The sequence below is a fragment of the Pavona decussata genome, unplaced genomic scaffold, assembly GCF_977016875.1.
Source record: "Pavona decussata unplaced genomic scaffold, jaPavDecu1.1 SCAFFOLD_114, whole genome shotgun sequence".
NCBI lineage: Eukaryota > Metazoa > Cnidaria > Anthozoa > Scleractinia > Agariciidae > Pavona > Pavona decussata.
Window position 1 is genome coordinate 3,658,134 of NW_028145528.1, and position 13,903 is coordinate 3,672,036.

Here is a 13,903-nt window from a genome sequence, read left to right on the forward strand (position 1 = left end):
AGTCAAAAACGTGCCACTGAACGGCGTCTAAATTTGCATTTCACGCCCACAAAGGCGTGAGAGAAAGGAGGGGCTTGCCCTTTTATAGCAGAACTTCTTGTTTAAAATAAACAATGTATGCCTTTCTTTTTTCTAAAATTGATGTGTGGTTACCCCTTATTCCAGTAACCCTTGCTTTTCCCGCACAGTCACAATGCATACCTCCCCCCACCCCCCAAAAAAAGTTTCAGTCGGAATCGAGGCCTGCACAGAACGTATGCGCAGTCCAAAAAGGAGGGACCGTCTATGAATACTTCACCTGTTCCCACATCGGATTCTGAAGAAGATAAATTGAGGAGAAACTCTTCTGTGCGGTTTCACTGGATAGTTTCTATAACCGGGAAAAACCTTACGAAAACTTACCTCGTGCAACGTAAGCATGATCTGCTTTGAAAAAAAAAAAAAAAAAAAACTCCGTGTCGCATTAAGAAAGAAAACAATTCATCCCAAGAAGATGAAAGCCTGAGTAACGTGAAATTTTTCGTTACATTATCACTTGATCAAACATGACATGTCTTGATATTTGAACAAATTCTCTCAACTAGGATCATACGAATTATAGAGAAAACATTAAGGAGAATGTGCATGTTGGTGTCCAGATTTAAAGGGTTCGTAATAATTGGAACTTTGTTGGGCACCTCAGGAAATATGAAAAGTGAACCACCCCTCCCACAACAAAAACACAAATCAATCACGTGACTTGCCTGGTCTTTATTTGTTATAAAATTTAGATATAGAATATCTACACATACAGGCGGCTTACGACTATCATAGCCTTCTTCGTAAGAATTTGTTCTTTACTACTCAACTGTAGTTGTAAACTTTTAGGTTATAAATAAGTATAAAATCTACTTTGCTCACAGCACAACATGGAAGAAGAGAAAACATACAGAAACGGGTTCACTAACATGATGACATATCGAACACGCATCAAACGAATACACAACCCCAAACGATGAACGGTAACGTTTACTTGCGAACGGTATATAAACGAAGCGATTCAAATAATTTTTATACCATGTCTACGTCTCGCGACCGAAAGAAAACGAAAACAGATTCCCTTTTAAAATATCATGATTCCAGTTTTTTCACAGTGGCAATAAAGTGCTGTTATTATCGATAATTCGTCAATTCAATGTCAATGCTAAGTACAGTACAGTACTGCTACAAAATAATCATTTCACTAACATACTGGGTCAAAGGCTTAAAACTCTTTAAAGACTCCCCGAGGAGAGAGTTTTGCTACAAATAATACCATTTTTTCTCCTGGTCTGTATTTACAGCCGCTAAATCATATCTTAGATATACAATATTTATAGTTATATAAATACACGTTAACTTTGATTATGTACATTGGCACATGCATAAACTCTTACTTCGTTTTGAGGTTTGGTCTTCATAATCTAGTGTTCGCTTATAGCCATGATCTTAATGTGTTAAGTGAATTTAGTTTTCACGATTTTGAAAACAGGAAGTCAGCAAAGGTATGTTAGTCTGAGAAATCTCGAAGACAATGAGCAGTAAAAAGAAAAAAAAAAAAAAAAGCAGAACACTACCACAAATTTGTTTTGAAAAAATATTCAAAAGTTTTAGACAGTTTGGAATAAGTTTCAAGATGACACAATTGACAACTGGATGTAAACAACACTAAACGCTCCCCACCCACCCCACCCCCAAAAAAGGCATTTCCCAAAGAATATATATTCCTTAAAAACATTGGCACGGTAAGAGTTGTGGAATACAAACAAGCAAAACAACGAGATGGGACATACAGGTGAAAGTAATTTAGGAAAGGTACAAAAGAATCAAAACAGATGTTAGTAAAAAAAAAAAAAACCTGAAATCAATTTTTTTTTTCACCATCGAGAAATCAATAAAGATATAAATAGCCAAATTGGATAAGTAACATTCATGGCAATCTAGCATAATAGCTCATATTCTTCTGTCTCTTCGCCTTTGAGACCAGATAGGAGTTTCCAAACACCAGAGACTGCTTTCAAAAAGAGGTTCCTTATAGTTCACTTAGAGAATAACTAAGGATAAATCAACAAATACAAGGAAAAAGCTAACATAATGACTGAGAATAAATTTGATTAATAGGCTAGATTGTTACAACATTCATGAAGCAAGTATATGCTTCCTAGATCAACATCTACACTTGTAACTTCCAAACAAATATATTCCTAGCGACTATAAATTAAAACTAGAAATTATTCCTAAAATAACTTTAATATGATCTTTCTAGTTTTCATGTTGATACATTTTTCATGACCCTACTTGAACTAAAATTGTTACATCCCTCTAATAAAAAAAAAAGACAAAAACGTTAAACTAATACTAATGTTCTCTACTACACGTTTACAGATGGGGATGCCCCTTTTAATTTATTTATGCATATATTATAGCATTTACTAAATGTATTCCAAATGTTGGAATAATAATTGCTTCTCTCCATTACACATGATGTGCATGGTATAAAAATGTTCTGCTCTCTGTAATATTCACATAAGGCAAACTTCACTTTAGCCTGTCCTTTGCATAATAAAATTATTAACCCTAAGTTTCACGGTTTCTAGACCACTATATTAAGATATCTTAAGCTGCTTCACTTTTAAAAACATGCTGCCTTTACCCAGAGGATAAAAACTATGCCACTGCTGAGAAATCTCTGCCTTGGCTTGTTATAAAGAATCATAGGATAAGTTAAGAATTGTATATATAAAAAAAAAAAAAAAAAATTTGAAAAGAATTGTTACAATGGGATCATAAAACAGTGAAATCAAAAGCAGAAAAGAAGTCGTGAGTAAAATTTTGATCAGAAATTTCAATCTCTACAACTGAAAAATCCAGAGGCAGAACTCCATCACATTTAAAAGCCATTTACAGCAATTATGTATTGTCACTTCCAGCTTAACTGGACATGGTATATTTCTATACAATACAACCAACAATGTGTATGGCATACCGTACGTATTATTCACTTAATATGACTTCCGTGTTTGATTTGCATGTAGCTAAGTACAAAATTCATAGCATGGCCCTTTACTTGAACAAGTTTGAACTTCATCTATCCGTCACTCGAACATGGACAGTATGTCTTCGCTAGGAAGGTCGGAAGGCGTCAAGTAGTTAAAAAGTTCTTCTGGGTCGAGTGTGCCAGGTAAAACCTGCAAAAGTTAAAATTGGTATGTCAGCACTGTAGATAAGTGCTTAGCTCTATTCAGCCAGCTCTCTGTCCAATTTGAAGGATTGGTCAAGTTGGTCCTTCATTTTACTTCAAAATGATGCATGCACCACTTTTAGAGTGTGCCATTTTGGATTGGTCTGGCCAGCCCATTCTAAAAAATGGAAAGTGCTCTAGTCTATACATAAAATCCTGTAATATGACCCGTGAAATGGAAACTGTTGAGCAATAAGCTTGTGAAGATGTTCAATATTAAAGAGGGTAGCTGGATGAAAATTTTACCTGTGAACAATTCAATAAGACTTTCCTCTTGTTCAATTTACCATGCTAAAGGAATGGCTTTCAATTTTGAGACTATGGATACAAAGCTAAGATGTAGTCATTCCAGTTACTGAATAGAAACCTTGTTAAAAAAAAAAACTTACATCCAAAGCGCCTTCCACTCCATCTGCCCCACCGCCATGATCACCTTCCAGGACACCAAAGTTAAACTCATCTGGCAGGTTGTCGTGTTCAAGGTCAGCTGCGATACTGTCTGCATTTCCTGACACAGGGGCCTGAGGAAGGCCTGGCGTGTGTTGCGCCCTGTCTGCCGCACCCTTTTGACCACTGGAATGATTGTTCCCAGGGGTCTGGGGAGTGGCTGGGCCGCGGGTGTTGTTAACGCTTTGGGTAGTGGCTTGACTAGTGACTGGGCTAGGAGTCATCTTATCGCCTGTAACACAAGATGGACAAACAACTGTAAACTAGCAGTTCAACAAGAGCCTTTATTATAGTAACAATGATGTATACACAGCAGAGGAGAGAAATACCAGTACAACTGTTCAGCATTGATATATAATGAATTGCCCTACATAAAGTCACTGGTATTCATGTCACAAGGTTGAGAATCCTTATGCGGACATGAACAAATGACAATAATAAGAGAAGACTATTTTTGTTTACAAGAACTTTTTGTCAAGTTAATTCCTATGCTGTCTGCACATCAGAACATCTGGGATGAGTTGCATAAAACTTAACGGCGGGCATAAATGCTATCGTCAGACGTTAAAGTACTGAATGTGACTGGGATGAAAGTCAACGTTAAATTTTATGCAACTCACCCCAGGTTAGTAAACACAAACATTATCATTATAGACTGATTATTTATTTAAAAGTGTGAGCCATTAAATTTTTAATTCCAAAGGACCTGAACTGAATCATAACAGTCTCAATCAAAACATTTAACTATGTTCCTAGGGCTTGAGATTCACAGTAGCCAACTAGCCACAGACTAGTAAAAATTAAGTTTCAGTTGGAAAGTTTTGCTCTTTCACTACGCAAGGTCAAATAAAAATGAAAATTATTTACGTGAATTGAAAGATGAGACTGTTGGTGGATTTTTAGACTTCACTGCTTAATTAACACAATAAGTTGAAACAGCCAAAAAGGACTCAAAAGATTCACTTTTCGAATTTTTCTGTTACAAAAGCGTCAAACGCAGAATCCGCTTTATGCCACATGTGAATGAAAAGTTTGTTTTGTTAGTAAAATCAGGCCTGTAACTAGCCACTGCACTGGTGAACTTAAAGTTAGTCTTGAGATTTTAAACAACTCACCACTGGGTGTAGTTGATGCCTGAGTAGTTCCTACACTACTACTGTTTTGCTCTGGCAACTGACCACCCACAGAAGAACTGTGCATCTCTGGAGGTGTCCGTCCAGGAGGGGTCGGTGTACCCATACCAGGGTTTGATGGTGGCTGTGTTTGGTACGGTGAGTAGTGTCCACTGCTGCTTTGAGATGTGGGTGTCCGGACACCGGACAGTGGCAGTGAATCTGGTGGGGATGGACGCGCCTTCTTAGTGGGCTGTGGTCCCTGGCATTCTTCATCTTTTGGTTCTTGCTTGACTGGTACAGGCTTCCATTGGCTGTTTGGGTCGATTGTTACTTCCTCTACGTCAGTACTGAAACAAGACCAAAAAAAGCTGCATTTAGTGTGGAATATAGTATTTGTACCAAAACTAACATTTGTTGTTGTTGTCTCTTTTCTTTCTTGACACATGTATTATCAGTTAGGCATAGAAATCGTTTGTGCAAGATTCACCATCAATGAAAAGCTTTAAATCTGTAATGACTTGACGGATAAACACGACTGCAACAAGGCTGTAACTAGCTCTAAAGCAATATGGGCAAAATTGATGTTAATGAGACAGGAATTGAGACAAATAATGTTAGTCTCCAGAGCATTATGGCAGCCTTGCTTTTGGACCACTTTTGGAGAACATAAAATAAAGATTGCCTGTCACAGTAATAGTCTTGTTTTACTGATGACATCTATATAATTTGTAAAATGGTAACAATAGCAACCACCTGGAAGTTGTAAGGATTCCCCACATGAACTGATCTACTTCAAGTCCTTCCAGGAGGGCAACTTTGCTGCAAAGCAAAATAATGAAACATTGTTAACTACTAAGATCAAGCGAAGTTTATCTTTATTTCTTACAAATAGAGGCGTAGCCACTTAACACTAGTTTCAAACATGTATGAAAAGTTGCTCTTATTTTTACCCAACATTACACTCTATCAAACGCAGTCAAATCACCATGCACAAACACAACAACCTGGATGCATAGCCACTTGATACTAATTTCAACCATGTACGCTCTGCTTAAAAAAAGTTGCTCTCATTTTTGCCTGCATCAAACACAGCTGACATACCATGTATAAAAGTCATCAGGTATTATGTACAAAAAACTAGATACTCACCTACAAACTGGACATTTCCAGCTTCCTCTTTCACAGTTAAGTCTCAAATATGATTCTAAATCAAAACACTGAAGGAATAAACAACAAAAATGAGACTGTGCAACTTCAAGGAAAACAAGTTTTATAATTTATCCTAAGAAAACTGTTGACATTAAAAATAATAATGAAGACAATCACGAAAGGAAATATGGAAATTTACCTGAATATGTTTACAATCGTGTCCTCTGGCTGGTAGAGTTATTCTTCTGAAGGTGATTGGACATTTTAGGGACACTTTGATGGCGGTTTGTTCTACACTGTCATCAGTGCTGCCAGCAGCAGACGAACATAATGAGAAGTTTCTCTTGACTAAAGATGAAAGCAAATGACATCAAAAAAATTAAAACACATACAACATACATATAAAAGTCAATATAAAAGTCAATAGAAAAATATTGACTATTTTGATGAGCCAATTTCAGGAGACTGCGCTTACTTTTAGTGATACAATGCTCAGCAGGTAGAAGCCGTTTACGTAGCAAGCTTTGTAAAACAGAGCTAACAGACGGTCTATGAACCAGCTGAAGAACGAAAAGATGTGACTGAAAAAAAAAAGGAGAAAACAAGCTTAGCAAAAAGTCACTGATGAACTCCATAAATTGGACACAAATAGAGCTTATCATTGTTGTTTGTACTTACACAACAGCACGCTGTCACCGTTATCTGAATGGTATTCCTTCCTGGTTTACAAACGTTCTTCAGATGAAGAGGTTTGTGTGAGGTTTTGTTATCCCCTTGCTGAAATAAATATGGAAAACAGGAAATCAATAAAAACTTATTTTGTGTGATAACTTGAGAGAAAATACAACACATTGTAAGATGTGATGTGAAAGTCCCTGCACCATAATATTCCCAGTATTTACATGTAGTATCACAAAGAACCACAAATACAGTGCACTAGTGTTCTCTGTCAACATTGATATGGTCATAAAAACTAATTGCCTGCCAGTAGCAGTAGCACATCAGAGCAAAAGAATTAATTTCTGACAAAAGAGCAGGGCTAACATCAGCTACAAATTACTAAAGAAAGTGTCTCAAATTGTTTTCATCTCTGGAGAGTCATTCAACTTTAATAAAGTTGCCAGTCTCACCAGGTGCTGACTACATGTACTTACACTTAGGACAATCTTGTTTTGTAGTCGGCTAGTTTGAATTTTGGACACATTTTCAATTTCGATTTGAAATGAACAACCGGCTAACTAACCAAGGGTTACAAGAAGTTGCAGTATTCTGATTTCGTGTGGAAATTTTACATTTGAAGAGACAATCAGGAAACTCACCCTTTCGATCATGAGGGGATTAGCGTTCACACTGACTGTCACTGACGCTGGCCAGTTGGTATACATCTGCTTATCTTCATGATGATAGCACTTAAACTGAAGCTCAAGATCAGGTCTGGGGAGGAAACACAAGGAGACAGTGAGAATAACTGCAAAAGGTAGAGAGGATGAGACAGAGAAGACATTCAGAGTTGGCCATCAGCAAATCTCACGTAACTCATTGCCATCTGTGCTTTGGACAGAAAACTAAGTGTGAGGGTAATTTGATAGGCACAAAGTCATCAAAAAGCCAACCAAGCTGATTTTTAAGTGACACCCTAAGAAGTCATGCTTTACATCTGCACACTGTATGTTTTCCTCTTGTGTCATTGTTTGTAATGTTACGATTTTTGTTTGAAGTTACACCGTAGCATCATAAAGGTAAAAGACACAGGAATTAAAAGGAATTTGTTCACATGAAATATATACATGATTAGGAGGAGATGTAGTTTTCTCATCTCAGATAAAGGTAGGTGTAACAGCCCTAACTGCCATGTTTGAACATCCTGGTAAACTTACCTCATCATGAGTGTCTGGTGAACAGAATCTCGCAGATGGAAAACGTGATTACTGACGGCTAAATTGTGCTCCAGTCTGAATGGAGCGAGTACAATACCATCTCGTACGGGAAAGGTTAGTCTTATCACATCATTTTCACCTGATGAAAATAAGTAAATAAAATAAGTTCTAAGCAAGAAAACCTACCCAGATAACATAATAGATACTTAACAGGAAGCAAACTCTTCCATCTCTGCTTCTTTTGATTTGCCGGATTATAATTACTACTGGTGCTAGAAATATCAAATGGTCATCTGACATTGCCCAACCACAGTTCAAAAATGTCCAATTAATAAATGTATTTGCCTGGACCCAGTGTCTGTGTACAAAAATGACTCAGAACTTTAACTGTCTAAAAATTTATAATCTCATTATAACAGGTTACATTCAGCACACTAAGTCACACTTCAACATCGTCTGCAAAATTTTCTCAACTTGATTTACTTGAGTTATAAGTTGCCAAATTGTCATGTTTTTGGAGATCAAATTATAGTTTAGAAAGATGGGGCCATTTTCATGTCATTTGATAGAAATGTCACACTTTAGAATATAACAGAACAGACCTTCCGAGCGATAACTGTCTGATATACTCACTATTTAACCTCGGAGGCTTGATGTCCTCATAAGCCTGCGGTGACGCAGTAGTGGGAACAACTTGGGGCTTAATGTCGTAACAGTTTGAAGGATTATTACCGACGTCACTAATGCTCATGTAGGGACTTGGTATGGCTCCAGGTGTGACCGGTGGCGATAGAGCATTTGCCATGGGCGAGTTTTGGTACTGCAGTTGGCTTTTGCGTCGCCTTGCCATGGGGCGTGTCCCTTGCTGCGGCACATGTGAGCTGTACATTCCCGCTTGAGGCACCTGGTTAATGGGCGACATTTGTGAGGCTTGCGGCATTTGCCCCATGGGGTTCATCTGCGACATCTGGCTCACTGCTCCCATAGGATTCATTTGGTTGATCTGTGGCCCCATCGGTTGGTTCAGCTGCCCTGCCGGCTGGGTCATGGAGTTTCCCTGCATCATCTGCCCCATCTGTTGGTTGATCTGTGACATGGGGCTCACGCTGGGTGTGTATGGTGGAGGTGGTGCAGCCTGCTGCTGGTAACCACCCTGTGCTGGATATGATGACGGGATTTGATACCCACCCTGCTGTAAAATAAAAGAACAAAGTTAGATTAAAGCATATACAGTTTTCACCACATAACAAACCTAACAAATTCACTCTTGGAAGGAACAGAAAACCATGGAAGACAGGCAAGCATAAGCATAAGCTGCGACCTCGCATAAGCATAAATAAAGCATTATTCATTCTCTTGTGTGCATTCTTAAGATACGCTTAATACATTAACTACCAAAAGGAATGACTTAAGCATACATGTATTTATATTCGGAACAGAGAAACAGCCTGCTCATCTCACTAGAACTGTGCCTACACTTGCACCAACAGTGAAAACTAGTCTTAAAAGAGAGATCCACTTATAAGAATGTGCTTACTCCATAAGGTCCAGAATACTGCTGTTTAAAGTGCTGCTGCATTTGTTGTTGTTGCTGTTGTTGCTGCTGCTGCTGTTGCATCTGTTGCTGTTGTTGCTGCTGCTGCTGCCTTCTCAACACAAATTCTTGCATATACTGTGCCCTGCTCATGCCAGAGGTGGGTTTCTGCATGCCTTGCTGCGTCCCATGTTGCTGCTGCTGTGAGAACGGCTGCTGGTATTGAGGAAAACTATTGCTGCGTTGGTAAGGGGGCGGTGGGTGCTGTGGGTGATTGGCTTGATTTGGATTCGGAGGATACTGGGTTTGCCCGGGAGGGAACCCATAATCTAAAAAACAAAACGATGGTAGATTAACTGTAGATCTAAGTTGACAATATAAAATACTGAGAAAAGGTAGGTGGAAAAACCTACATTAAATGTGGTAAGAAGCAACCTTCCAAATTTCTTTCCATAAGGTACATGTTTTCACAAATGCACAAATCAAGAGATACACCAACAAAAGAGTATTACACTAAGATCGCAATCTCCTACTTCCGTTGGCTTAGTAGTAAAGGGCAGGACAAGTGCTTAGAGCATTGAGCTGTAGGAAACTTTACAAGCATCTATCTGATAAACAAAACAGTTCTCCCTATGACTTTAGGCACCTCTCAGCAGAGGTTTTATTAGAAGCTGGGTCACGGCACCTATTTAGTATGAACATGGTGACTGTCTTGAGAAAAGCCAGCCTAAACAAGACAAAATAATCAGTGGTATCACATGAACACCCTACTCTCAAAGATACAGTAGGCACCTCAAGCTCTAGACATCTCTGACATCAGGAGTGTCTGTAGCACAGGAAGTTCAGAGTATATAAAAGTTATACTGTATTCTCCTAATAACTTACCCATCTGCTGCTGATCCTGAAGGGCAGCAGTGGCTGTTGCAGTGGCAGTGGCTGTTGCTGTAGCAGCAGCTGCAGCAACTGCCGCTGCTGCTGCTGCAGCCGCTGGGTTGGCCGTCGCTTGTGGGAATGGGGATGCATTAGGTGGAACTGCATTCTGCTGCGAATAATAATGGCTGCTTCCTGGAGGGACAGTAGGTGTGGCTCCAGTAGCTGGGTAGCTGTTTTGCCGAGGGAGGTACTGAGCTGCAGAGGGTGTCTCTTGAGGAAGCCTGCTTCCCGTCCTTGCCGTGTAGCTTCCTGAAGAAAGCAATGCAAGAAATGTTTGTTAACATTAAAATATTGTGGTTGTGATGTTTACTTTTGAGAAATACATGATAAATCTGAAAATTTTTGAGTAAACACCATGAATACATAATTCTAAGTTTCAGTGGATGAGATGAAGGCTGTTGACCAGAAGTACACTGTAAGCTTCAATAAACTAAATTAATTTTTTCCAATAGGTTGGCAAAGGAAATTTCTATTGTTTTTTTTTTTTTTTTAACTGGCCACTGCTTTAGGGCAAACAGCTTCCTGTCCAAGGACTTTAACAAAAAAAAAAAGAACAAAAGTAAGTTTACCTTGTTGAGTATATGGTTTTGGATTTGCTGAAGTTGAGAGATACGGATGCCCCACAGAGTTAACAGTATTTGTAGTGGGAATTCCAGGATTGGAAGGATCATGCGTCATGTTGGCTGTTCCATTTGTCATGGATGATGTGACACCCCACACTGTCGTCACGACAGACAAGGACGGCTGCTGTTGACCATGGCCTTGCGTAGTCTGTGGCCACATGACAGTTGATGCATCGCTATGAATATATAACACGTCAGCTGTTAGCAACATAAAACTAAACACAATTGTCAATTCAATGGCATAATAAAAATTTCTGTAACTTTTTGTCCCACAAAAACTTAAAAAAACTTGAGTCTCCTGCAATAGTCAATGCCATGATCAAAATTTTTACAACACAGGTACTACTTTGGCCCTGGTAAACTTCACCAAATTTACCACTCATCTGTGAAGCATGAAGGAGGTAGTGTGGTCACATTAGAACATTAACATAGTCAGTTAGTTTGCCCAGATTCTTCCTATGGGCAAGGGACTCAACAATAACATCACTGACTGCTGTGCAGAGGATCAGAGGAAAACTCTTTAAAAAATGCAGCTCCTCCTTGTTAGTGCAAACTATGCAAGTTTTTTCTCATTTCCCATGAGTTTAACGAGATGGTTACGCCAACTACAGCCGTAACTATCCAAACATCTTATTGAAAACTTACATAAAAGCTTGCATTGAAATGCAATATTATGTTTGCTGGCACCGGCAAAATGTAAGTGCTAGAACTGAGGATTTAAAAAGCAACGATCTTTCCAAACTGAGTTGCAGGAAAGCATTCAAGCTTTATAAGACCAAGCTACTGAGAAAAGAATTTCAATATAATTTTCAGAATAATATTGAGGAGCTGTGATGAGACAAAGCAGATTTTTCCATCAATATCACTTAGATTTCACAACAGAACTTTCTAGATGTCAACCTTCATCATATCTAAAAATGTAAAACAAAACAATACCAACAATATTGGTTTTGTGAAACACCGTATCCGGAATGACCGGCACAATAGGCAGAAATAATTTATCTCCAAATTAAAGGGCTGCATCAGCATGAACAATTTGCTCACAGTTTAATTTTTCTGAAGAAAACAATATGTAAAAGGCATTTTACCTTGACTGCTAACATTGGTAGATTAGAATTTTAATTGATGGCGTCAAAATCAACAGGCCAATTCATATACTCCTATTCTACACAGTAGATACTAGAGTTAATTTTTAATTTTTTTTAAAGAGTGTGATATGGGCATGCAGACGAGGACGTACATGTAGGTAAATTGTCTCATGCATAATTTTCTGTACAAACCAACTTAACTCCACTCTAGTCCCAACTAATACCGTTACATTCATGCCTCTCAGACATGGGCTAATGTTAATTGGTATAATTTTCCACAAAACCAGAAAATGAAATAATTATTGTTTGGTAGCAATACATGTACTTACGTGTACATGTACGTATTGTATGTTCAAATTATATTTTTGAAAGCTAACAAAACTTGCTTTTCCAAACTGGAGCTGCAATCACAACGCATTTTACATTCACACTACACACTTTTATGGGAGTAATTTTGAAACAATGCCTTTGATTTTGCTGGAAAGGCAAAAAATATATATATTACTCTCTACTTCATAATGAGCTACGTAAGGTAAGCTTAACAATGTGGTTGATGCTGATCAGATTGCAACTATTAGGGGATACAGAAACAAACAGGTTAACAGAATCCCTCAAACAAGCAGTATTATCAGGCTACTGACTACTACAAATTGGAGAAAGGATCAGCAAACGGTGTGAAGGCAAAAAAATGCAGTTTTGATTTTATGCAAGCTCAATCTAATGTCACAGCATAACTATGACACACATCATGAAATCATAAAAGCGTTAACATACTTGTTAGAAAGCTGATTTAATTGATTCATCGGATTCAACTGGTTCATCTGAGCAAGCTTGTTGGCTGGCCCTCCAGGGTACCCCGCTGTCTTCTGTGTATCATTTCTTTGTTTTTGATGTCGCAATAGAAGAAGTCGGCCAAGATCTTCACACCAGACACCAAGCAGATCTATGAATATCACACAATCAACATCATGTTGGCCAATACTAGGTTAAGTGCTTGCACGGGACAAAATATAAATAATGCCTTTTTTGGTTAATTAAGTGTACATATGAATGGGCCTTTTTGTCAGGAACATGTACTATGATCAATTTAAACTCAAACAAAAAACAAAAAACATCCTGTATACATTAAAAGTTATTGGCATTTTCAAGGTTGTCAATGCCTAATATCAAGCTTTTTTCTTATTATGACAACTAAAACTCTTGCATGATCAAATTATGTGGGCACTTTGTGCTGAAGCACTCAACAATTATTATCACGCTTTCTGAACAAGAAGTAGCTTTGCTAAGCCAAGAATATGAAGAACAAAAATATTAAGAAACCAAATCTGATAAAAAATTAAGACACCAAAACTGATCTTTCACCAAGCAAAATACATTTGATCAATAATTGTTAGCGTTGCCATGATGTCCACAAAATAGCACTGCTTTCATGTTAGAATGAACTTTAACCCTTTCTATTCCACAGTGCAACAGGAAGTCATGCAACATGCTAATAACTTATAACTCTGTGGATGAGAGATTCCTGTGTGTTGATAGCAATGACCACAGAATTCTTGCTGGTTTTTTTTCCCTCGATTTCAGTTAGAGATTTATCAAACTTTTACTTCAACAGAGAAGAGTGGTTTTAAAAGTAACCACATCAAGTGAAATAATTTTATTGCCTACACTGAATATTTGCATTTTTTTTTTTTTACAAAATTAGTGGAGCAGAGAGATGCGCATCATTGCGCCACCTTATCTCTGTGCAAAGAACCACATTGTAACCTCCACTTTAGAAAGAGTGGAATGTATATGAACAAAATATAGGGCCTAATCACAATTAAGTATCAGTAATGCTGTTGGTGCTAAATAAAACGAAAAAAACAAAGGAAACCTCGA

General features: G+C 38.0%; 1 protein-coding gene across 6 annotated transcripts in view; it reads right to left on the bottom strand.

Moving 5' to 3' along the window:
- Positions 1-730: 730 nt before the first annotated feature.
- LOC146470279 (zinc finger MIZ domain-containing protein 1-like) overlaps positions 731-13,903 on the bottom strand; it is a 46,883-nt gene continuing 33,710 nt past the window's right edge. For 5 of the 6 annotated variants that reach the window (XM_085122362.1, XM_085122361.1, XM_085122359.1 and 2 more), the window contains 15 exons: positions 12,800-12,968; positions 10,884-11,113; positions 10,267-10,563; positions 9,385-9,710; positions 8,481-9,039; positions 7,848-7,986; positions 7,290-7,404; positions 6,649-6,747; positions 6,446-6,551; positions 6,170-6,318; positions 5,971-6,038; positions 5,572-5,640; positions 4,822-5,168; positions 3,649-3,938; positions 731-3,206 (listed from right to left, as the gene is read on the bottom strand). In XM_085122362.1, coding sequence (XP_084978488.1) covers positions 3,114-3,206; positions 3,649-3,938; positions 4,822-5,168; positions 5,572-5,640; positions 5,971-6,038; positions 6,170-6,318; positions 6,446-6,551; positions 6,649-6,747; positions 7,290-7,404; positions 7,848-7,986; positions 8,481-9,039; positions 9,385-9,710; positions 10,267-10,563; positions 10,884-11,113; positions 12,800-12,968 — 3,056 coding nt within the window. In that variant the 3' untranslated portion in view covers positions 731-3,113. The remainder of the gene's footprint in view (positions 3,207-3,648; positions 3,939-4,821; positions 5,169-5,571; positions 5,641-5,970; positions 6,039-6,169; positions 6,319-6,445; positions 6,552-6,648; positions 6,748-7,289; positions 7,405-7,847; positions 7,987-8,480; positions 9,040-9,384; positions 9,711-10,266; positions 10,564-10,883; positions 11,114-12,799; positions 12,969-13,903) is intronic. The other variant, XM_085122360.1, reaches the window with a different exon arrangement.